This window comes from Bombus affinis, chromosome 11, assembly GCF_024516045.1.
Source record: "Bombus affinis isolate iyBomAffi1 chromosome 11, iyBomAffi1.2, whole genome shotgun sequence".
Taxonomy (NCBI): domain Eukaryota; kingdom Metazoa; phylum Arthropoda; class Insecta; order Hymenoptera; family Apidae; genus Bombus; species Bombus affinis.
In genome coordinates, this window is record NC_066354.1 from 6,222,438 (window position 1) to 6,244,981 (window position 22,544).

General features: G+C 44.5%; 1 protein-coding gene across 2 annotated transcripts in view; it reads left to right on the plus strand.

The window, feature by feature from the left end:
* Positions 1–22,544, plus strand: part of LOC126921957 (neprilysin-1-like) — a 74,105-nt gene that overhangs the window by 32,541 nt on the left and 19,020 nt on the right. The window contains exons 6-7 of one of the 2 annotated variants that reach the window (XM_050734051.1): positions 7,668–7,882; positions 16,065–16,160. In XM_050734051.1, the coding sequence (XP_050590008.1) occupies positions 7,668–7,882; positions 16,065–16,160 (311 nt within the window). The remainder of the gene's footprint in view (positions 1–7,667; positions 7,883–16,064; positions 16,161–22,544) is intronic. The other variant, XM_050734052.1, reaches the window with a different exon arrangement.

Sequence of the window (22,544 nt, forward strand, 5' to 3'; positions counted from 1 at the left end):
GCGATCCCTTTTTTTCTAGCGACGCCCGCGGCTGGTTTTCGGGCTTGATTCGAGGATTATGCTCCGCGTGCGAGCATTCTCCGAGCGTATGCGGCGTTTGGGGTGGACAGTTTGCCAGCGGTCAGCACGCTGCCTTTTTATCGCCCCGCGATTTGCATTTCAGTGACATCGCGCGTGAAACGGTCGAAACAAATTTTTCCCTTCGCCGCGGGGATTTCCAGCCCTTCGACGCCGTGGCTTTTGGTAATTCTGATCGATGGCGCGTCCACCTGACCGCGATTTATGCGCTGGATCGCGTGGAATTTTTTCAAAAGTAAAAAGAAATTCATTCGTTCGGCTGCGCTTATTTATGGTGGACACGGGCTCGGAAGAAAAGTGGCTGTCACGAATTAATATAGATACAGTGGATCGTCGTTGATATGAATCTATCGAGGTTTCGAGAGGTACACTGGATTCCTGTTTATTCTGTTTTTGTTTTCACCGATGATATTTTTGTTCGGATGAAAACAAATGACCAGGCGAAAGATGATCGTCACGTTCCATTATCGTTCTTCGACCGTTAAAACGCGTTTTAACGAAGATATTACGAGGTTATTAATATCGAACAGAGAACGATGGATAAATTTCTAAAAGCTATCGATTCCTACGAAATACCGCAAGCATTTTTATTTTCCGTGACCAAGTAGCTTGCGCTTTGCCAGTTAACATCAATTTCAACCCTGACTGATGAGATTAGATCTCCTGATTCGGCCGTCGCTATTAAATAACTCAACTCCTGTAACGTACAGCCATTCGTTCGACTCGGCCACGGTGCAATCGAGCTTGGTATCGTCGTGAAAATTGCTCGTGTAAATGACTTCTAATCGAGACGATCGAAACGACACCGGCACGAAGCTCGGTAACGTGGCTGACAATCAGCCGGATAATAATGTCAGCGGCGGATTAGCTTGGTCGCAGTTGGCCATGTGCGGACGGGCGCGTAATTAATCGCGAGACAATTAGTGGATATTACGCCTGGTTGGTTGGTGCGTGTGCGCGTACCCGTGTGTGCACGTGTACGCGAGCGGTCGCTGCTCGTTTGCGAGTCTCCGACAACGGAGAACGGTTCAGGTTGCTCGCTACTATCGGATGTTGGAAACAACGATGATTAGTCCGTAGTATCGAGCACAACCTTGGACGACTGCCTTTTATACCGCAGCGATTGATAAAAATAGTTGACGGGCTATCGATCACGCGACAGTCGGAAACGACTACTGGAACCAGGCTGGTTCGTCGAACGTCTTCCACTACGCTTCCAATACTTTTTCCAACGTGGAATGATTAGCTGGTGCTCGTTTCGCGGAAATGAATCGTAAATCCAGCGAACGTGTTCTTGGAATAACCGTGCGTTTAAAGCGGTTCGGAGCTTCGTCGAGTATATCGCTCGCGGGCCGTCTTAATAATTCTACAGAACCTTGAAAGTTTTCAGAGCATAAAGTTGAAGTCGCGTCGGTAACGGCAGCAGTCGTATCTATCAGCTCGAAGGAATAATAAAATCGAGCGGAATAATAAAGCAATAACTATAATCCTTCCGACGAAAACCTTGCTACGAGACTTTCCAGACTCTTTAGAGATGGACGAGCGTAAAAATCATCGACCGTTGTAAACGTTCAGGTACTGGCGTGCGCTCTCTCGAAACGTGGCTGACGCGCTTAATCGCTCAAGGGGTTGGAAACACCCCCGATGCGTAATTATGCGGACGAATGCGCATCTGATGACGTCATTGGCCGCGCGATGGGTCCTTGAGGTAGTTTTTCAAGCTCTCAGCCGCGATGCAAAGATGGTAAAAAGACGGCGGTGGTTTTTGCGCAGCGGAGCCGATCGCGTGCGTACGGCGTCGATAACGGCGACACGGTGAACCCCGAGGAAAAAAGGCGTACACGCATGCTATGGAGCCAAGGGGAACGACGAGGCGAAAACACGAGTTCGCGTGCGTCTTGCCAACGGGGGTCACGATCTGTGACCCACTTTCGTCTCCGCGTCGACCGCGTGCTCGACATTCGATCCTCTTCGAAGGAAGGCCGCGATATTCGTGTTCGCGCGAACTCGCATTACCGGCAGAGTCGAACGTTTTCCGTGAAGATGTCTTTCACATCCTTTGCCGACATTATTTTAGGAGGCGGTCGTATGGTTCCTCTGCTCTTTTCTATACGATTGTAGCCAGGCGCCACTATCGCCAACGACTTTAGTCACCCTTTCTCTCTGCCCTTTGCTATAGGAGCAGCCTCTGTTTTGGACGTTACAATGGCTCTCGGTAACACGATAGCTTTCCCCTTGCTTTCGTCTCTCCATGGATTTCATTCTCAAGTGCTCGCAACAAGCTTTGATACTCTACGAACTTTCATCGGAGTTTCGAACGTTCAAGTAGAGAAATTTCCTTATTTGGAGAATTTGTAATCGTAGCGCACTTTCAGGGAACAAGTTCCATCGTAGAAACGTTCGCCGTTCGTTCGATGTTGATTTAACTGTGGCCTCATTATAGCAATTGCGGCTAATAGGCTGCCATTAGTTCGAACTTGGGTCTTTCGCGGTCGCAGTCAAGGTTCTTGCTCGCGTTAATAAAGTTCGCCTCGTGTATTCCATACGTTTCCGATATTTTCGCAATACGCACGCCAAATTCTATCGTACTTTGTATAGGCGGCAACGTTCCCCTTTACGCCACTGTTGCAGTAGTTGCCATAGCGAGAGCTACAAACTTTGAAAGTAGTACGTCGGCGGTATTGTTTCGAAGGAAACGTTTTCTATTTTAAGATAGACACGGTTATTATTCCGAGCCAGACGATCGAGTAGTTTCCTCTGTTCTGGATACGCGGCACGGTGGAGCGCGAAAAATCGATTATTAGCTTGCCACCTGTACCCTGCGTTCCATGCGCACGATAGACGATCCATTACCCAATTAACGAGGGAAGATTAATCGCAGCACAGGCATAGTTAACGGCAGGATAGCCGCTGGCGAATAAGAAAAGGACGAAAACGAGCGCGTCGCGAGTCGAAAGTCGCCAAGGGTGTCAAGGTTGGGCAATTTGGCCTCGGGCTACGTCCGCAGGATGATTTACTTGTCCGCCTGGTCGAGAAACTATTCGGTGTTGGATGTCGCGAGGAAACTATGCTCCGATTCGAACTTTGTTCTGTTGCATTCAATCCTAGCTATTCTCCCTATCCGTCGAACTTGGCTGAACGAGTCTGCAACTTTTTCACACGATTTATTTTATTATTTATTTCACCGTGTCGTGTTCCACGCGGTTACGAATTTTTCCTCCTTCGTCCAACTATATTTCGTTTATTTGCTTTATTTACCAGTTTCAACCGAGTATCACGATACAGAATAGAGAATTATATCAAGAGCCAGTTATTCTCGAAGCAGATTGTCTGCAATTGACGGCGCAGCCAGAGAATGGATTCGTTCCATACACAAAACTATATATCCTGGGGTCGCTCGCACGATCATTTACTATCTGCTTGTACGAGTTGTATAGTTTCACTAATGGTATTCGTTTAATTACGCTCTGCAAATAGAGTTGCAAAATCTAGCTAATGCGAGGTCAGTTTCGAAAGCGTCGGTGGACAACCTGAAACTGGATCTGGACCTGATTCAGTGAAACGTACGGTGTATGAAAATATTCAATCCCATCGATGTTCAAGTAAATTATATAAGAAATGTAGTTTGCGGAAAGAGAAAAAGCATCGGGCGCGAAATACTGGCAGCGTGACAGAGCGAAGAAAAAGCAAGGAACCAAAGTGCTTCTATATATAGACGCCATCGAGGTACATTAGAGAGTTAGAGTCGACGAGCAGCTTTTTTTAACCCCCTGCGATGTTAATGCTCGACTCGGAATCGTGTCAAGGACAATCTCGATCGGTCGACACCGCCGTGACTTTTCTCGGCTCATTGGAAACGAGCACGATTCGGTCGTTCTGAGTATTTAGGTTTCAGCGCCTCTTGATCGACGAAAGAAAGATGGACGTATGAAAAGGACGTAATTTCATCCGCGACGGTGGATAGGGGGGTTTGGCACAAGTTTCTACGAAATATTTCATCGACAGGAGACAACACGGATGGAATGTTTCGCGTACGTTCGTATAGCAACCGGGCGAGAGTGTTCGTCAAAGTCGCTCTTGACGCGGAAGAGCACACTTTTCACTGAAAGCGGCAAGTTCGCGTCTCCTCGTTGCCGGAGAACTGAATGGAAAGGTTGAGAAGCGCAAAGCTCGAAGCTAGACGCGCGCCTCTGTGTACGTGTGCGATCCTTTTTCGCGCTTTCCTCGTTTCCAGCTGCACGATCGATTTCGTGCATTTTCCTCTTTATGGGAACCAGCTTTAATAGATCGCGTTACTCTTCGCCATAGCGGAAATGTTCCCATTTAATTTCTGTTTAGTTGTTTGTTCAAGCCTGTTTACCTTCTGTTTAGTAACGTTGATTACTTTGAAATAATTAAGAGAATAGTTAAGCAAGGGAGAGAAGAAACTAAATAATGTAAGCACTGGAAATACATTATCTTTAGATTGATCGAATATTAGATATATTATTAGATTGATCGAATATTAGATATATTATTAGATTGATCGAATCAAAAACCAATGAATATTGCTGCGCTATAATGTTGCAGAACTAAGAATAGTTTTCAAGCTTCATACAAAGTCTCAAGAGTATGCCTCCACCATGACCTGCTTTCAACCTTTGTTTTCAATAATTCAAAGTTTCCTGCTGTTTGTAATATGCGGACGACGACTTCTGTACGTCGAAAGACAGAGAAAAGCGGCTTTCCATCGTCGACGTTGACGAAGTACGAGGAAATTAATTTAGAAATTCGTAGGTTGTTCGTAGGTTCTAATGTTGCCACTTTTTCCCTTCCTCGTGCGAGCCCCGTTAACGAGTTAATTTCCAGCTGCGCAACGTCGCCAGTTGGTCTCACTGGGTTCTGTTGTAATTAGAGGCATCTTAACGAGACATCGTGGCACGTATACTCGGCTTGGCCGTCGCGCGGCAGCCGAATCGAAAACGCGGCAGCCACGGAACGCCGAGTCCGCCGCACGATGGAAACAATCCGGAAGTTCCATTTCCGCAACCCACAGTCTTCCCCGATTTCCTCGGCATGGGAATTCAATCGAGATACGGCCAGCTATGGCTTGGAAATTATCCATGCCCGACCGGCTTAATTCACGCCGACGATCCTTCAGTCGTCCATCCGCAATGGCGCCATCCACCCTCGGAATTCGTCGCGTCACAATTAAATGCAAACCGATCGAGCAAAGATCCATTTTCATCCGAAGGAATTAGGGAAATGAGTTTGATATCTGTTCAAGGATTTTACGTGGGTGGGGAAAAGATACTAAATAGAGCGATGCTTGATACAAAGTTGAAATTGGATACAGCGTAGAATGGTTTGTAGCGATGCTTGTTTGGGACGAGAGAATTGGAAAGGGTATGTTGTATTCAAAGCTGAATAGTTGTGAATAGCAACAGTCGTGAGCAGATACTTGTACGAATGTATAACAGATGTTATACTTGTCCATCCATAATTATTTCAACGATAGGAAACATGCTGCTAATATCGTGGATCCGTAATATTTTGGAAAAAGGTATTGGCAGAAATCGGCAGCAAATTGGAGTTGTAATTAGATATGCAAAGGAAGAAACAAAGTGTCTTTCGTTTGAAACTAATTTCATATAAAAATGTCTCTTGCTCCTTTCTGGAAAACGATTTGAAATTTGCCAGGTTACGATATTAGGTTACGATACTCCTTTTATAGGAAGCGTATTTCGTTTCTGCTACATTTTATTTCTGTTACATTCTATTCTTAAGAGACCTTATTTATATTTCTCGGTTGCATTTACATAACCAAGATTCTGTTTCTTGTTATTCTCAAAGGGTTGACATTCCGTATGACCACAATTCCATAGGTTTCAGAGTGTGAGAAATCAAAGTAGCAAAGTAAGAAACACTTGAAAGATTAAAAGTTGCGTAAGAACGGAACATGTTGAGTTATTTCGTAGCAGAGAAAAGTATGAATGACTAGAAGAGATTGGAGGGCGTATCGGGGTGTAAAATAAAGGGAGGAATTTCGGGCGTCGATCGAAAGCAATCTGGCCGGCGTGTGCAGCTTGCGTCATGCAAAGATATAGATGTAACCGAATGGTCGGGGGCTTGGGGACAGAGAGGGGCTGTGGCTGGAGGACGCGGTGCTTGATGTCGATTTCGTATATGTAAGAGGGGTGCGCGCGCGATTGTTCGGTGCGATTGAAATCACGCGAAGCTTTACTTAACGGAGAACTTGCAGATTTCGAGAGCTCGGATATATTCACCGAGCCCCGGGTTCGCCCCTTGATGGCGCTTCGAATGGTTCCTCCAGGAAGGCGGACGGGGTGAGTTTGTGATCGAAATTCTTCACCGGTTATTCGGCCGTATAACGATTTCCCTATGTGAAACGTCGAAATAATAATAATAATAATAAAAAGAGAAGAGAAAAGAAGAATGAGAACAGGGACGAGTCCTTGGCAAAAGGTGGAGCTAAGAGCAGAAGTCTCTCGTTTGTCGTGATGACTTGGGACGAATAGAATCGGTCTCGTGCAGCGTATGTCTTTAAATGGAAATCAATTTTCAGCGGACGTAGCATCGAAGCCTAAGTTTACGGTGTTAAACTGCAAGACGAGAAATACGATTTCGCTAAACACGTTCCTTTCGATTTGCACGCTACGAAATAAATTATATTACGAATTGCGATCTCGCAGTCAGATTAATCGAGCCAATGATATTATAAGCGGCTGTATTATACCGAGATCGGTATCATTTGCCACACGCAAGCCTAACGCTACTGGCACTTTTCTCATTCCCTTAGAACCCGACTTCCGTTTGGCCGACGTGCGTTAATTCGAGTCATATGTCGCTATACTGTACGTAACGAGGAATTCAGCGCGACGTTAATCGACCGATAAGAGTCCGATGGAAGTGGTAACCAAGAACTAATAAAGTGGCAACCAACCTTCAACGATATAATCCACGGCAATTTAGAAACGTTCTCTCTTTTTATAGCACGATTGCAAAGATATCTGGAAATATTGGTTAAAAAGGTGCGCGACGATCGTGGATTACTGCACCGAAGCTTGACAGCTTTTCGATAGCGGCGTATCTGTGAACCGAAGGTCGTCGTTGGTTTTCTCGCGTTAAACGAAGATCGTTAAACTCGATAATGGCGCTGTTGATCTTTACCGCGGATCCGGCGCGCGTGTCAAGCGACGTGTGCTGGGATTTCATTTATGGTTTATCGTTGCATTCATGTTGGACCGCGTAACGTTGATAAAGAAGGGATACGAAGGTCGGTGATGAAAAGTCTCTCGTAAAAAGAGGGAGGGAGGACATAGCGATATTTCAAGATTCGAACTTGATTCTCCGCTGAATACCGGTGTTCTCATTGTACGTGCTCGCCGAATCGACGCATCGATTTTTAAACGAAACCACCGCTGGAACTCGTGTTTTTTTAGTCGCGTCTATTTTTTCCTTCCTATTTTCTCCTCCTTTCTCTGTTCGTTTTGTTACGGAGACACCGAATTCCCACGACGAATTCCACTCTACGACACGCTGCAGCTTCGCGAACCTCGTTAAAACTTGTTTACGATCGCTTGTTTCAGTTTACGAGCTTTTACGCGAACTCGGCGGCTATCTACCCCCGAAGAGCATCGCACCAGCCGACATTACGCCCCTAGTTTCGAGGCTATTGAGGGTGAACGGCGCCCCCCTCTTCGACTTCTTTGTCGATGTGGATCTTTACGATCGATCTAGGTCGTCCGTCTTCTTGGACCTGCCTACGAAACATCAAGAAGACGCGTTCTTCGCGGAGAACCCGGTGAGTGTTGCAGTTCATAATGTTAGAATTTATAGCGTGTACTGCGATGTAGCTGTTTAATTCTTAGTAGCAGATGTAGATAACTCGTTGTTTCTTGCAAAGATCGTAGATAAGTCTTAATTGTAAATTCTAGTGCATGGAAGCTTTCCTTTGACGACATTACGCGATAAATTAGAATGTTGGTAAACGCATTCTCGTAAAATCTGCTCGGCGATTAATATCGGCTAATTAATTTATTAACCAAAGGAACGTTCTAGTCTAAAGACGCTATCGAGAGCCGATCCAAAAGTTATCGAGCTCGTAGTTACGCACGATGCTCGTTGCGTTATCTACGTGTTCTATCCAACTTATTTTTCTATATCTCGCTCGCATAACAAGCTTCGCTATTCCTACGTGGTTCTCGCCGCCATTACAACCAGGATTCCTATCCTGCATTTTCTCAGCCGCGCAACAACATTTTCGCTGCGTAATCTGCCTAATCTCGCAGCGTCCATCGATTTCGCAGGAAATTAACGAGCGGGATCGCCGCGTTTGCTTGCGCTATCGAAACTCCAGGGACGAATACTTCTCGGTCGGGCTAATTGATTGCGCGATTAAGCGGAGGAACGTCGGTTAATTCCTCAAGCAAATGTGTGGCGAGTTCCGGCGCGAGCATAAATCCTCTTCACGGTTTCGGAAAATGCGATTGTTCGTGCCCGAGATCGGCTGCGACACTTTTATTATTTTAGTCGACGTGCCCGCGACGTTTTGGGTGAAAAATACAGGAGAAACGTCTTCGTTATACGGTGGAACCGTTTAATACCAGGCTTATCGCCTATTTGACAGCATAAGCCTGTGCATATGGCGCTTGGCTTTGAAAATCGATCGAAGGTTGGATCCAAGCTCTCGCGTTGTTTCTTCTCGAATGAGCGCATGAAAGCTGTGACTAAATAGTGTACTTTAATCGTCTATAAATTAATTATCGAAACATAAGCTCGTTAACATCGTGTACTCGAGGCAGCTGCGGTTGCAAATTTCAGTATGTATTTTTTATATCGAACGTGGAACTGGCTACACGTTCGTTAACGGCAACGTATTTTCCTGACGATGCGATGGCAGCTAGTCCGCCGTTATTTAACCTTATCATAATTTATGACGGCTCAGTGAAAGCTTTGGCATACGCGGCAGGTAGCTTGAGCGAGTGTTTGGAAAGTCGATAGCAGGCTACTCAAAGTCACCGAGCTACGTGCGGGCTACGAGTGTGTAAGGTGTCGACGATATGATTGTTCAGAGGATGCGGCAGATAGTTTGCTAATGGCGAGCGATACGGCGTTGCATAGCCAAGCAACAGAGACCTTGTTTTTAAAGGATTTAGCCACGGAGTGCGAAAGACACTGATGCCTCTTGGTAAGCGGACTGTGAGGGATCGCACAAGGCACTTACCTTGGAATCTCAAAAGAGCGGAGCAACCCATAAAAATGTCTAACACGTGTGTCGGGCAGAGTGAACCGTATGGGTCTATAGAGATTTTATGAAAAAGCAACGTTCAAAATCGATCATTGATGATCCCTTTTTCGCAACGGGTACAAGCTAGTGAATTGAAAGTAACTGTAGCGTGACTAAAACGAACGCTCTCAACGATGTACCTAACTAACGATGATCAACTGATTTCCTTTCCATCGTATCACTTCTATATTAAGTTTGCAGATTAAAAGAATTTGTCCACCTTTAAAGCATCGTACTTCCACTCCCCTAATATTAAAAACGATCAACTAAATATTAAGTATACTCGATATTCTATGCGACAAGGCCAGGGATTACGAATAATTCTGGTGAGTTAATTTGTAATTAACGGCAGGAAAAGGTTCCGGTGTATGATGGTGTCTGCGAAAGTTCGCAAAGCTTCCGAGAACGATGGCAGTTCGATCCTGCGCTACGTGTATCGAGCCGCGTTCCAAGGCGGAGAACGTGCCAGGCATTAATTATTCGGCCGGTTCTTTCAACTGTTTCCCATCGTCATCACGTCTCGCGCGATGATCGTGTTCGGTAAACTGGTAGGTCCCTTCCGGCAACTTCCGTCGAGTGCTACGAAACCAGAATTTATCGGTCGGCGTACTCGTCGAGGATATTCGTGGAAGAAAGGCTACGGAAAAGACGTTGAAAAAAGATCTCGAGAAAGAAACGCGTCGACCGTAAGTTCTCGTTTTGTCGCGTAGAAAATCTTCCTCCGAGTCTATCCCCTTGAAGACAGACCCGAGTACAGCGAACCAACGAAAAGCGCGCGAGGTTCGAAGACGAGTCACGAAGAAAGCAGGCGCCGGCCAATTTGACGAGAAAATTTTCGTCAACGGCGGAGGTCTGGCCGGAATCGGATTACCCCATGAATTTCAGATGCTAATTACAAGGCCTGAGGAAATTACAGCGGCGAGGCTCATTGGACCAGAAGAGGGACGACCCTTTTCAGATTAAAGAAAACTGGTTGATCGGCAGCCCGATGTGATTCAGTTTCTCGTTAAAGTTTAGCGATACCGATCTCGCCCCTCGCATTGTTTCCTGTAACTTTGACTTATGCCAGAGCTGCAGATTCCCCCGCTTAATTGTTGCAAAGAATCTTTTAGAAAACGAGTGCTTGCTTTTTATAAAAGGTGAAGTGTAAGTACGAGTGGCACGGATGAAGAGAATATTGCGGGAAACGGTGTCCGTGCACGAGGAGTCGGAGGCTCGAGACGCTTCGAGTGCGTCTCTCGATGCTCCTTCGCTGAGTCGAGGGTTTTCGAGTAGTTTTCAGCTGTTCACCGTCTTAAACAAGATCGTGATGTTCGATCGACGAGTCTTTCTTACTCGTTCTCTCTCGAAAACCCTCTGTCGATTCTCTATTTTTCTGGGAAATATAGAAAAGCCTAAAAGCAGCAGACCATAAGCGCAGATTCGTCGTTTTGTCGCTCGTAGGGAAGAAGCTTCTCTCGTCGAATTTCCGTTCTGGTTAACGCTCTTTCAAAGAACGTCATATCCATTCTTAGTCGGACAAAACGCGCGCACAGGGAATTAATTACGGAATGATAAATTAAAGCACGGTGGCGTATTAACCGCCAGATAATTTCCGCGGCTGACAGGACTTTTTTAATAAAAGCCTAGGGAGACGTTGAAAAAGGGGCGTTCGGACATTCGCTGGAAGCTTGGCACGCTGCATAAAACGGTGCATCGGGGCGCAGCTCCCGCTGGATGTTCCCATCTCAACGCGTCGACTCTTTTGTCTGACGAACCTACTTGTGATTGTGATAAGAGCTTAAGGCTGAGAGGATTTTAATACTTAACCTCGACGTGAAAGGGTACCAGCCCTGATGATACTTAACTTGTCTGTTAGTAGACCGGTTGCAGAGAAAATGGCTGACGGACACACCGACGAAACAAATCAACCCAGGACTCTGATATTCTTCTCTTTCTCGTGCTTTCGTTGGTGCGGGTTTGTGGTATCGAGTTCGGTTTCACCGGTGTCTTGTTTCGTACAATTCTGTCGTACACTGGCTCGCAAAAGTATCTGAACATTTATCACAAACAATTTTTATATACACACGCGTAGATTACACAAGCACGTGCTAAACAAAATTGTAACAAAACACGTCTGTGACGATTATTTTGGTCCAATTCGAAAGCCACGTGAAAGCTCCAAGATATTTATCGGAAATATATAAAAGTTGCTTTTACTGTAAACATATTCCATTGGGTTTACCTTTATGCTAATAATAGTAGGAAGTGTGCCAAGTTTTTCCACTAATCTTTGGCGATTTACAATGAAATAGTTCGAAATATGAACATGGTATTACGTAGATTCAGCACGGAGAATGAAACGAAATCGACTTGTAATTAACTTCTCACGATGATAAAGTTTGTCCCGTCTATGCGAGTCCTTGTTACGCTTACACCTGTATCGCTAAGATTATCCTTGTCGTATGAACACAGGCTGGAAGCACGAGTTCGATAATGTTGGAGCCACGAATTCAATATCGGCGTCGTTTCGGTCGGTAAGGAGCCATCAGCACGTTGAATTTCAATCAAACGCTACGGCTCGTGACGAGCTCGTTGCGGATGAATAATGGCTCGATTCTTGATCGACGCGGCAAATGTAGCATATTTGCAGATCGATGCTCGATCGATGCATTCCCTCTATCTTTTACAAGATCGGTCGAAATATCTTGGAACAGCTCCCTTCCGAAGGAAGAAGAAAAATCCTCGTTGAATTTGTACATTTCGATCTTGCTCTTTCTCTTAAACAAAGCTTTCAAATAAAACCAATTTCTATCGTATAAGACGAATCTTTCCATATTTTGTGCAAACTTGAGATACTTTTGAATGTTAAAAAAGTAGAAAATGTGAGAAAGTAGAATTGCACGTCGAAGGCTACCGGAAGAACGTAGCAGTGTTAGGATCGAGCTCGAACGTAGGTTCAGAAATTTCCAACAGATTATCTATAATTCTGTCAATGTCCCGCGGTGCGCGAACGAAGCGAGCGCGATACGAGAGGTGATAAGCTGTGGCTGGAAAAATAACATAAATCGCGGAGCAAAGAGAGCAATGGGTGCGGAAACTCGGCCAGAATCGGGAAGCCGGAAGGCTGGAAACGAAGAGGAAGTCGGCCGGGGTTCGTGTAGCTCCGTTAGCTGGATGCCAGATACGCGGACTACGCTAGACGCGGCTGCTAGGGCAGACAGAAGAGTAGGACAGACTGGAGCCAGGAATTTCAACCGGCGAGGTGTACGTCGAAATAGTCGGAGCTGGTTGGCCGACCGCCAAAGTCCTCGGCTCACATCGAACAACTATCTTCCTAATTTTCCATCTTCCCCGCACAGCTTGACCTTCCGATCCGGCGCCTTCTGCATCACCGCCCATCGTTTCTTCCCTCTCCATATTATTTGCTTATCATCGCGAGTTTCAAAATCGTCGGTTTTCAACGATTTGAGCGACAACGTTTGAAAATTCACGAAAAGATCGCTTGGATGGACGATTGGCAATTGGAGATTATTCGTCAAAGTGTCGTCTTGTTCGTACTTTATTTCGTAAGAAAAGTTTCCTGCGCAAGATTCTAAGTAGCCCGCGAAGATGTCTGAGCGCTCGTAGCAGTCTTTTGTGAATACATCACGCGTGTCATTGAAACATTTTTCAATCTTATTAGCATGGTTATGAACGTCGACTGAAATTACTGAAATTTCTATATACATTTCCAGAGTGCGTTCTGATCTTACCGATCTAATCGCGACAGTCGTATCTCGTTACGGTGATACTGAAACTACAAAGTGTTTTGTACGTGCAACACGTACAATACGTGGATAAAGGTTTTCTGTGATAAAAGTGCAAATTTTTTGTCGAACCATTGTAACTCGAACATCAGTAAAAATATGCTTTTTCCCATTTTGTTTGACCATTTTTGATGCTGTTCGTCGATTCTGTTTGGTCGAAGTCGCGGGAATTAACGAGTACTCGGAAGAGGCGTATAAAAGGTAAATTATAAAACGACAGATCGGGGAACAATTGTTTCGCCGTTTCTAATCGTTTTTTAATACGCCAATAACCGGATAAAGGTTATGCGTGTAGAGGGAAATTGCATATGCGATTAATTGCTTTAAACAAACAAACGATACACCGCGTGTATCAGGAAGCGAGGAGAATTTTAATCGCGCGACTGTTCCTGTTTCGATTGTAGCCATTTCAGAGGGCAAATTACATCGATGTGCCGCGTCGCGTTTCGTGCGGACGTTCCATTTCGTAACGAGCAAGAGTATCGTTTCATTATGCTAACGAAATATCGATTATGATAATGCACGGAGTCCGATTCGACTGTGTAGAATTACTGTTACGATGAGCATGATACGCGACTGGCCTTGTCGCAGTCGCTGTTAACGTGTTTGTCCTAAACATTTTCATATCCAGATTATGCGATCGGTAAGTGAAACCGGTTCTAAGTGAAAAATATTACGATTCCATCGACGACAGCGCGAATCGTAATAAATTCAATTTTTGGCACCGTGACTATCTCGTTTGTATTATACTACGAGTTAAAGTTATTTGAGCCGAGTTAATCGGTTTACCTGGCATCTAATTGAAGAAATTCGCTTATCAATCATTATTAAGCGAGCTACGTCCGAAAATTGAATATCCAGGCTGACAATTAGAAACGATACTTTTTACTCGTTTTATTTATTTACGTTTTAAAGCGTTCTACCGCGTGCAAGATCATGTATTATCCATAAAGATGGTACCTGCGAACGATCTATCGTGTTCCTAGCGGTGCCATTAAAACACCTCGTTAGTAACTATTTCCTGCACTGTCACTGATTTACCGGCTCGATCTCCATGATTAATGGAACGTTCGTGTTGCGGTCGACGTATTTCATCCGCGTTACGAATCATTAACAAAATCGATTAATTGATACCGCGATTATATCGTTCGAGCCTTGTTGTTTTACGCTTCTTATCCGATCAAGGGAGACAAACTTCTTTGTCTCGTCTCTTTAACACTTTGACTGCCACGTTGGTCGTTGACAACCGCAGCGCTTGAACTTCTTACAATTGTAAAAATTGAATGAAAATTTGCAGTTAGGGTGTTTTGAATATAACCGATAAATAGAAGATACTTTGAAATAAAAAGTGCCTCATTGAACAATTAAACATTTTTATTAGAACATCAATAAAAAAAAAAAAAAGAACAAATGTCGCATCTAACGGTGCATTGTGTTAAAACACTTTAAACATAAGTGTGGGTCATCAATACAATCTGGACAATAGGTGGTCACCTTTTTGGTCCGATTCTTAGCAATATTTGATCTTGTTTAATATTTTTTTATAGCATTCTCTGCAAAATTTTCGTGCCAGGTACGCTTGCCCTTCTTTCTTCTGCATTTCGTGTCGCACAGTCAGAAGTGTGCACATACTATATCACTATAACAGGTTGTCCCAAAAGTTTCTTTCTCTTTATACGGAATTAGTGGATGCATAACATGTTTTGTTTTATATTATTTTATTGAATTATGTATGATCCATTTGGGAATAATAAAACAAAGTGGGTCATATACAATTCAATAAAATAATATAAAAGGAAAAATTCTGTGCATCTATCATTTCCTCATATAACGAAAGGAACTTTTCGGACAACCTAGTATGTAGAATGAGCAAATACTGTTTACCAATATCTTCTACACGTTTCAACGATATATTTTGGACGTTTTGCATATGAGAAAACAACGAATGCGAGTGGTTCGTTGAAATAAACGAAGCTTCGTTATAATATGTCGCTATCAGCTGTTACCAAGGCGCCACAGTGGTCACTCGTGATCATCAATAAGATAAACGGTCCATTGGGAAAGAATGTTGTCTTACGTCATCAGTTTATTATTATTTTGCCATTATATGCTTTGAATAATAAAAATACTCCCGTGGTGTCCTGAGCGAAACATGTGATTTCGGCGTGGCTGTCAAAGTGTTTAATACACGTTGGCGTGTACACGCCGCTGTCGATAATTGCTTTCACACGAATCCTCTGTTTCGAAGATATTGCGAATCAGCGCACTGAATAAAAGATAAATAAAGAAACGAACGAATCGATAAGCTTGAGACAGGAATTAAGAAAGAGTTGTCAAAGCATTCTGCTGTCGGATGTTTGCGCAATTTCAACCAATAAAAACGTCCGTGTCTCTCTGTTAAACTGGGAAGTGCACGATAAAAGGGTGAAATTAGCTGAGCTAATTTTTGCCAGGCAATTAAGCGCTGCAGCCGTGGCGTTGAAACGGCAACGACGCGTAACCCCGCGCAATGCGAAATCCGTTCCATTTTAAGAGGTTCGAGTTTAAAGCGTTTAGTGTTTCTCACCGCGTGTAAATAGTGGAGAGAAAAGCGATACGAGAAAAACAACTGCCGAGGCTTCATTGCCGCCGATTCGTTGAGCGTTTACGCCTTTTAGCGCGACTCTGCGTGAATTTTCCACCGTCGATTCCGCTGCAACGTATTCCTAGCACGAAGTCGAACGTCGGATCGTTTAAACGAAAGGAAATATTTGTTCTGGAAACAAATTGGCCAGGAATATCGCGATTAATTTAACGCGCCACGTTTACGTTTCCTCCCGTTATGGACTCGATGTATCATGGAAGATAGTTTTAGTAACCACTAGCGTAGATAATCGACGATTAGCTGAATCTACTGTGTCGTGTCACAGGAAGAACGATTACGATGGGCCAAGGCGTACTCGATGATGGAGAAGCAGCGAAAGAGGGCGGTCCACGAGGAAAGCCGAGCTTACACCATGATCAAGGTACGTGAGTAATTGTATCCTGACAGCCGAGCAAATTTCCTTCGCTACGCCAATCTTTACACGCGAACCTACGGAACATATGACGTTTCGTCAAATAAAATACCGATGCGTTTCAGTCGACGGCATGGAAAAAATATTTCCTCGAAACTCGACAGCAAAATGATGAAATAGGGTCTACCTCTGTAGGAAAGGACAGGTTTTTTCAAAATGTGCGCGAGTATTTTGCTCGCGTTTACGTTCGTATTTCGGTAGCCGTGCCACGCAACGTGGTAGCAATATATCACGCTATCAGTTTTGGCCGGACGATCGTGACGTGTTGTCTGCGTGCTCTACGACTTTCCCGAATTACTCGATAACAAGTTTGGCCACGGCATGACCGTCGTAAATTCTCGCTGCTAATAAACGAAATCTCTGCTATTTTTCCTCGCGTTCTTCGTCTTTTTAATTCGATCCGCTTTTATATCTCGGTCGGCGAAGCATCGACCTTCCAACGTTTTAACGAAAATGTGGCCGGTTAGGTGCTCTCGGTCATTCGTTTTCCATCGTCTAAATTTACTCGCGATGGCGATTCGATCGCGGCGAGAGTAGAACGCAGCGAAACGTTACTAAACAAACGTTACGAATAAACGAGCTCGTGTACGATTCCAGCGTATACTGCGTTGTTGTTTCGATTTCCTTTATCGTGGGCTGCCAGTGAGCATATAGAGGCGGATAATTGCACCCCCTACCCTTTTGAAATTGGGACGCAGCCGATCAATACGAATTAAACTCGCGCCAATGCGATCGAAATTATTATTAATTTCGTGCTACCCGGATTCCAGCTCTCGTCTTCGAGAACCATGGCCAGGCACTTGGAACCCCTCTCGAATATCAATTAATATGTTGGGAACTGGTTCTAGTTTGCCCGGGGGTAGGAGTAGAGCAATCGAGCGTTTCGCTACGATGACTGATCGACCGGTCTTGCGGTTTCTCTGCTTCGATGTAATGGATGAGTACAAATTATGGTTGCATTCGGAAGACTGACGTATTGGTCGAGTTTCCTGAAACGTATTTAGTTCAACGAAACCGTTGTTCCGCTGTTCTACCTATCGATGCTTCTTGTATTACGAAAAAATTAATCGAATCGTCCCATTTGCTAAGGGCTAGCACATAATACGCGTCGATTTATATTCGTTGGTAACTTGAACGACGAATCTCAATCGACATTTGTGCGTGTCGATCTTTGTATTTGTTGCAGAATTGCTTAGAATTGATTAGAGAATTATCTGTACTATTGTGCTGTACGATATAGCAATAAGATTAGGAAATGTAAAAAGGAGGAGACGAGCCAACATTCGTGGCAATACGTAACTCGTCTTACACGTAACCTTGCAATGCTCGAGATCGACGCTCAACGGAGTTTACAATACCTGACCGAGGATGCAGATTTTTCTCATTTTCCGTGGAATGTAAATGCGTGGCGAAGAAGCCTGTGACTCGAGACGTCAGGTACACGTGACCCACTTGTCAGTGCTGTCGAAATCTCAATCTCGATATTAACCGCTGATCGCCGTGCCGATCCGATCCAGAAGTATTCGCGGTATGGTATGCGGCCTGGCATGATCGATCGAACGTCGGGAACCTAATTAGGTTGGCTGTATCGTCGTATAAATCCAGCCTAGTCGAGTACTCCGTTATATCGTGCTATTTAAACGCGAACTTACATAAAAGAAATAAAAAGAAAGAAAATCATCGGATCGAAACGCGATATCCAACGCTGCGAAACGATATCTGTTGCGTGGAATCGTTTCGCCGGTTTCATTGATCGCGAGAATATTCGCGAGAGTAGAAGCTTGAATTCATAAGCCCGGCAAGTGTTGATGGAGGATTATAAATGATTCGCGACAAAGCTCTGTCATGTCGTGCGAGTGGAGTCGCGAGGATTTGTAAGACGCTTGAGAACCGTGCAAGTACGTGTGCGCATATTTCAAGCGTTATGAGACGTACATACGTGATCATTGTATGTGTGTGTGTGTGTATATACAGTGTACGTAGACGGGGATGGGATCTCTCGAGGGTGAATAGTGCGTGACGAGCGAAAATCCAAAGGGAGAGTTGAAAGTAAGGGTTCCGAGAGGAAACGCTATGCTGTATCCTGGTGGCTGTTGGAAAGCAATGCATGAATAGGTGGTGAAAAATATTCATTGATAGTATATTTGCTACTGGCTTTTGCAAATAGCGAACAGTGAAGATCTCTGAAATGATTTGGTCGACACGAACGTGGCATAAGTGTTAGAAATCTTAAAAAACGAGCGCTGGTAAACACAAGGGCGTAAGATTTATTCGTAGAACTTGGAGCGATTAACTGTCTTTGGCGAGACGAACCGCTGTACCGAAAGGGAATTTAGAAATTCGAAACAAGTTTGCCCGCATGGAAAAAGCAGCCGTCTGTACGAGCGCCGACCCGATAACGAAATCGCTTCTCGGCCAAAGATAAACTGCATCGAAGTTTTCGCCTGGAGCAGTTACGTTTACCGAGCCGCTTTTTTCCTGCCAAAGACAACCCCTTCCTCTAGTTGCAGACGAACTTCCGTTCGATCGACGTTACTGAAAATAGTTTTCAGGCGGATTCGTAAGCGCAACAGGAACGAACGCTGTATCAGGATCAGATTACGTTTGGAAACTTCAAACTTCGCGTGTTATCTATCCGGAGGTAACGATTGTTTCGGTGAAACAGAGTTACCGTGCTAATGGAACGAGAGAGGAAGAAATCGAGGAGAAATTGGAAAGACGAAACGATCTGTTCTACTTCGGTTTATCGGAACGAGCGCGACTAAATTCGGAAACTTGCGTCCGGATGCTTTTCGTATAAATCCAAAGGAACTGCTTCGATATGTTGATGGGGCGCGGATTTCATCCAAATCATCGTGTTAGCCTGTTAGTGGAAAAATATATTCGTCAAAGCGTCATTTACGAAGGCCGTGTCATTCGGAACGTTTCATCGTTATGCAAGCGATCGCGCAGTACGTCATAGGAATTTTCATGCGGCAGGTGTAATCGAATTTGGTAGAAAATTCCGCGAGCATCGATCGAGTGGGCGTCAAAATTTGCAGCATCCTCTCGCGCCTGCAATAATTCGCTTCGTTATAGCGTTATTTGGCATTATGCCTTGGCATAGGTTTCACGGTATCCGAACTCGAACACCACCGGAAGCGATCTTAGCAAATCACTCGTAGTATTACGGTTCCACCACCGGAATTAATTCTAAGCTAAGTGTGTTGTATCGCGAGACAGTTATGGTGCACCGCGGTGAACTATGCGCGTAATTCGTGCCAACTTCTTCGTCGAACTTGGCCAGTAAAGTGACTCGCTGATAACGTCGAATTCTCGAACGGTACTCGAAGCGCATTAGGGGCAACCATCTTTATCGAAACGACTCATGAATGTACTGTAAGTTGACTCGATTTCAAATTGTTGACCGAAAGTTCAACGACGTCTTTTGCTTGGCGATCGCCAAGCAGACTTTCCCAGAAACTAGGGTCCATGAATCATCCGCGAGATGTACCCTACTTATCTCAACGAAGCACAAAGTTCAACAAAACGGCTGGACGCGATATCGGGTGTAGAACTAACCCTCTTGTTTGCCAGTAAAATATACAGCAAGGTCGTTTCGCATCAAATACCTTAGGTATATTTATCCCGTTACAGCGTTTTGTCCAATGTCAGGCTTTCATGAATTATACTGAACTGGCAATTTCTAAGGAAACGTAAGACCTACAGAGACAGGCGAATAAATGTATCCATCGTCTCGTCACGCTCCAGGCTGCCGAAACTTTCCTCCAAGACGATTTGTCGTATACCTTTCCCCCTAGGTTGACGCTGCTACAAAAATTCGAATGTCCCACAGGGAAATGCCGAAGAACCGTGAACCCTCCATTGAAATCGTATTGGATACACGGAACTCCGTACGGAGGAGCGTTGGTCCGACGAAGAACGGGAAACTGACACGAGAAGGGAAAGGGGGCGAGCAACTCGGCTGGAAAGTTCTTAGTTCCACAACAACGAGATCTCGCTCTGCATTTTGTCCTAATTCACTCGCTTGTTTCCATCCTTCCGGGAAAGCGACTATAAATCAGTGCTGGGAACACGACGCGACGACGTCGAGATAAATTTCAATTTCTCCGTTTGAAAAATTCTCCGTCTCTCGTAAATCGATCGGAATTTCCTTCCAGAAGTACCGAACTGGCGAACATTGAAATTTGTGTTGTTTGAATGTAGGATACGACATCGATTTGGTTAGTTAAGACAAATCGTGATTCCAGTTGTCTTGTTTGGGACTCTGACGATTCTATTCGAACGTTTGATTTCGGTCAGTTAACCGTGTCGCGAGAAAAGAGCAGTTGAAATTGCGACCACTTAGAAGCCCGTATTTAGGAGACTGCAGTAATGTACGTTCCATTGACGTCGATAGCGACCAAAGATAAAAATCCTTTCGCGATCGTACGTTTCCACTGAGTGTAGATTTTATAGTTCCATATACGAGCGTGTGCGTTCCCATTTCTTTTTGACTCCTGGAATAGTTATACACGCGAGATTATACTTAATGCCGCCAGCGAAAGCTATCCTTGTCGTTTCACGATCGGTTTACGTTTGTATGGATGTCAGATGGAGGAAGAATGTTTCTGAAAATTCCTGTAATGGAATGTAAAAATGCAATTGACCACGTTCTATCGTGTTTTAGCCAGACTTTACAATTCCTTTGGTTGCACCGATAGCACTTCAACTTGTTACATTTATTCGCAATTCTTTCCCGTCTTTTTTTTTCTTTTTTAATATCATATCGGTATCTCGTAATTTGCAGTAGGTAAAAGTTGCTGCTTGCCACTATTACCCGACTCTCAATTAGAGCTTGTAATATTCGCACGTCATATTTTTCAATTTCACTCGTTATCACAGCCGAGCTTGCGATCTGTCACCATCCTTTAATTAGAACTTGCAAATTTTTACTCCTCATGGTTTTCAACATCCGTGTCGTTTAATAACGAAAAATCTGAGCTCACGAGTTTCTACGATTTTATTGCTCCGAGGCAAACTTAAAATTAACGCACACAAATTAACTGCACTCAGTTTGTACAAAGAGAAGCCAAATATTTCTCGGTAAGCTCGAATCGTGTAACATGCAGATTCGCCGATGCTGGGAGAAAATTTTACTGGCAACCTGATTCCCGGGAGATGATCGGCCGTACAAATTCGCGCAAGAGTTATTGCGCTGTCCGGAAAAATATATCGTAATAAAACACACGGTACGGCAGCTTTCATACGAACAGGTTGGCGCGGTGTAACGCGTTCAGATATATGTCTTTTGTATAGAATGAAGCTGAGCCCCGTGTCTTTAATTCAGGACGTGCCATACCGCAGAAATACGATCGTCCCAGTCTCGCGCATCAATGCACTAAATCATAGCTTTAAAAAATTGCACTTCTTTCGAAGGGTGCATAACTTCATGCCGATTTATACTTCGTTACATCGATCCTGTCGAGCTTTAGCTCCCACTCTGTTTCCCAAATCGTCACGCGTTCCTCTCTGTCAAACTTATTTTATGCAGGACAACAACAGCAATTTACGACATATACTAATCAAGTTTGCAAATTTATCGAGGACGAAACGCCGTATCAAATAATTCAACTCTACATTTTCCATTTATTTTCTCGCGTAAAATCATTCTCTTTGTTAATCGTATTTTTCACCGGTCGTCAAGAAATCTTTGCGTAATCGGATATTTTGAGTCGCATTGTCCTGGAACCATCGACGCGACAACGTTCACGCGTTCCTTACTGGGAGGATATAGCGTCTAGAGGCGCACCGGAGTGTGCCAGATATCCTGTTCGAATTGCTGGTGCGCGATGCGACGATGCTTTAGAAATAACTACAGTATCATCTTCTCTGCAGGACATCGACGACGAAGAAATCGGACAATCAGAAAAGATGCAAACCAGACACGGAGGACCGGCTCTCGTAATCTGCAGCGAGAGAACAGAGACTTTTCCGACTGTATTAGCAGGGTGCTGCATTTTCATGAAGTTAGTCGAGTAAAAATGAAGGAAACGCGCGTTCCATGATTACAGGCGAAGGCGAGAAAGAGAGAAGGTGGAACGATCTGCGAGATTGCGAGACTGCAATCCAAGGGAGGTCTTCCGCTCGATTTCGCAATATGAATCAGTAAATGAAGAGCAGCGCGCATGGAACGGGAAAGCCTACACGAGGACGGCAAACAATCTCATAGAGAATCCGATGCGAACAGAGTGAAAAGAACAAGGGAAAGGGAGCAAGGTCGATAAGCCCGAGTCGATGAAAATTCGAGAGAAGATCAATTTTCTTGGAAATCGTCGTGACAAAGCGCAGATA